This window comes from Penaeus vannamei, chromosome 9 (assembly GCF_042767895.1).
Source record: "Penaeus vannamei isolate JL-2024 chromosome 9, ASM4276789v1, whole genome shotgun sequence".
NCBI lineage: Eukaryota > Metazoa > Arthropoda > Malacostraca > Decapoda > Penaeidae > Penaeus > Penaeus vannamei.
Genome location: NC_091557.1, coordinates 14,643,419 through 14,645,918, shown reverse-complemented (window position 1 = coordinate 14,645,918; position 2,500 = coordinate 14,643,419). Strand labels below are relative to the sequence as shown.

The 2,500-nt window shown below is 42.2% G+C and overlaps 1 protein-coding gene across 1 annotated transcript in view; it reads right to left on the bottom strand.

The window, feature by feature from the left end:
• Nucleotides 1–2,500, bottom strand: part of LOC113818257 (uncharacterized) — a 49,717-nt gene that overhangs the window by 7,520 nt on the left and 39,697 nt on the right. Inside the window, exon 6 of the mRNA XM_070125358.1 lies at nucleotides 173–310. Coding sequence (XP_069981459.1) covers nucleotides 173–310 — 138 coding nt within the window. The remainder of the gene's footprint in view (nucleotides 1–172; nucleotides 311–2,500) is intronic.

The following is a 2,500-nucleotide window of genomic DNA, read 5'->3' as shown; positions in this document are numbered from 1 at the left end:
TTCGAAGTTTCCTCAATTCATGTATAATACTGTATGCTACCTAATTATAAATGACCCCTCTACTACCTTGTCATCAGTGATGGTCACTTTAAATCTAAACTTATAAATCTTTATACAGTTATTTGTGTAGTAATTTCAGTGTTCTCTAGTTTTACATCTGATAATGCCTTACCAGTTATATTATATGTCCCATAGAAGACCTTATGGCAGTAGCCCCATGGGCCAGATCCTGAACACTGTATAGTCAAATTCAGGAGTTCACCATGTTTCAGCCATTTCTTGCCGGTCACATTCACTTGATCAATAGGTTCTGTGGAAAAGAGACTATGATAATTGGGGATATCTGTTCACATATCAACTTCAATTCTAACTTGTCATAAATAATAATTTAAAAAAATTATACTAAATCCAAAACTTACCCCCCTGACATGTGTAGAGGTATGACTTACACAAAAACATGATGACAATCATTTACAAAATTATACTGTACATAAGTCAAGGCAATCACAGCACAAAAACAAGAAGTACATACAAAAGAATAATATGAACAGGTATTTGAATGAACATTTGATGGAGATAGTTACTCTTATCAAGATGACATAATATATGGTTTTAACAAATTCTTAAAATTTAACAGTTCCTCCTATGTTCAGGGAGACGGTTCAAGATTATTGCAAAGATTGCATTATCGGAATGCTCAGGACAAATACAACAATTGCTGTGCAAGGTAGTTTGACAAGCCACTAGCTTAAGCAGCATGGCTCACATATACTCTATGCTGGTGCAGCCCTTGCCCTCTAAAAGCTAGTTGGTTTCATGCTACTGTTATGGTCTCTAAGCCTGATTGTTATGGTGCATCCCTACAAATGGCAGATAGGTAAAAGTCTACTCTGTGCTGTATTCCTCTCCAAGTCTGAACAGTTATGGTGAAATCCTGTGTGGTGGGGGACCCATAACTACTCCATGTTGCCTTCTCTCTTTACATAGGATAGATCTACAATTAGGAGTGCTTATGCGACAGTCAATCTATTCTTCTCTGTCCTGGAATCCCTAAACAGCCTCACTGAAGTCTGGTCAGTGCGATTGTCACACTACCCCCTCGTAGAGAACCATCATCTCAGTCCAGCGTTCACAATGTTCATAACAAAGTTCCTTACTTATTTCATTCATTAATGTTCTTTTCAAATTCATGCTTTAATAATCCTTACTACTGGTGTTCTACAACAGCTATTTGGTTCTCACTGCATCCAACAAGGTGTAAATAACTTCTGGAGAGACCTCCATGTCTTTGGCGTGTCGGACTGGGTCAATGTTCATGCTGAATGGTCAAATGAATGTTTATCTACTTTATCATTAAATATTTAATGAGACATCATTGTTCATCATCATCATCATCATGGAGTTAACGCCGACAGGGGCGCACAGCCACATCCATCCTTTGTTTGTACCTATGAGGGTTCCTCATGGCAAACCGCCAGGCAGGAACGCGGCCCATCTTGAGATCCTCACAACAGGTTTGATCAATCTGCCTAAGCCACAACTTCCTAGGTCGTTCCACAGGCCTCCTCCACCTCAAACAGAGACAACCTGGTGGGCAGGATCATCTTGAGGAAAGCGAGCCAGGTGGCTGTATAGCTTGAGTTGGCAATCACAGATTGTGCAGGTAACAGGTCCTGTGCCAGTCTCACGGTGGAACCATTGGTTTAACACCTGGTCCCGGAAACAGTACCCCATGATCTGTCGCAAGGACCTATTACAAAAGTCATCAAGACGCGACTCCAAGGCACAGGATAATGTCCAGGTTTCACTACTGTACTGCAAAACTGCCATTATTAAGGCCTTGAAGATGCATAGCTTGGTCCTTTTGCACAGGTACCGGCATCTCAAAATACTCTTGTCTGCCAGGCCAATCCATCAGCTGACTTCCTGGTCTGACAGCCCAGAGTTATGAACTACACTACCAAGGTATGTAAAACTCTCTGTGACTTCCATGTCCTTGCCGCAAGCACGTCCCAACCACACAGGTTCTCCTAGCAAGTCCCCAAAGTCCTGGACCTTCACTTCATTACTAAATACATCTAGAGCCACCACTATGGATTCCAAGATAGAATAGCATCATCAGCAAAGTCAAGGTCAGTAACCTTGATATTGCCAAGAGTTGCTCCACAATGACTCTGAATAGTAGCTCTGCCCAGTATCCAGTCCGTGCAAGTGTTGAAAAGTGTTGGTGTAAGGACACAGCCATGCCTCACTCCTAAACTAACACGAAAGAAGCTCGACCTTGCTATTAGTCCAATGATCCTTGATGGAATTCCTCTTAGTCTCAAGGATGCAGAATGATTCCCGATGCACCGTATCAAACGCCTTCTTGAGGTCGATGTAGGCTATAAGCAGCACTCCTATACCCCTGCAGTTCTGTAGGATCCTCCAACGAGTCCTAATGAGTATATGGTCGATCTCCTTGGCTGCATTACCCACATCGCTGTACCACGTCCAATAA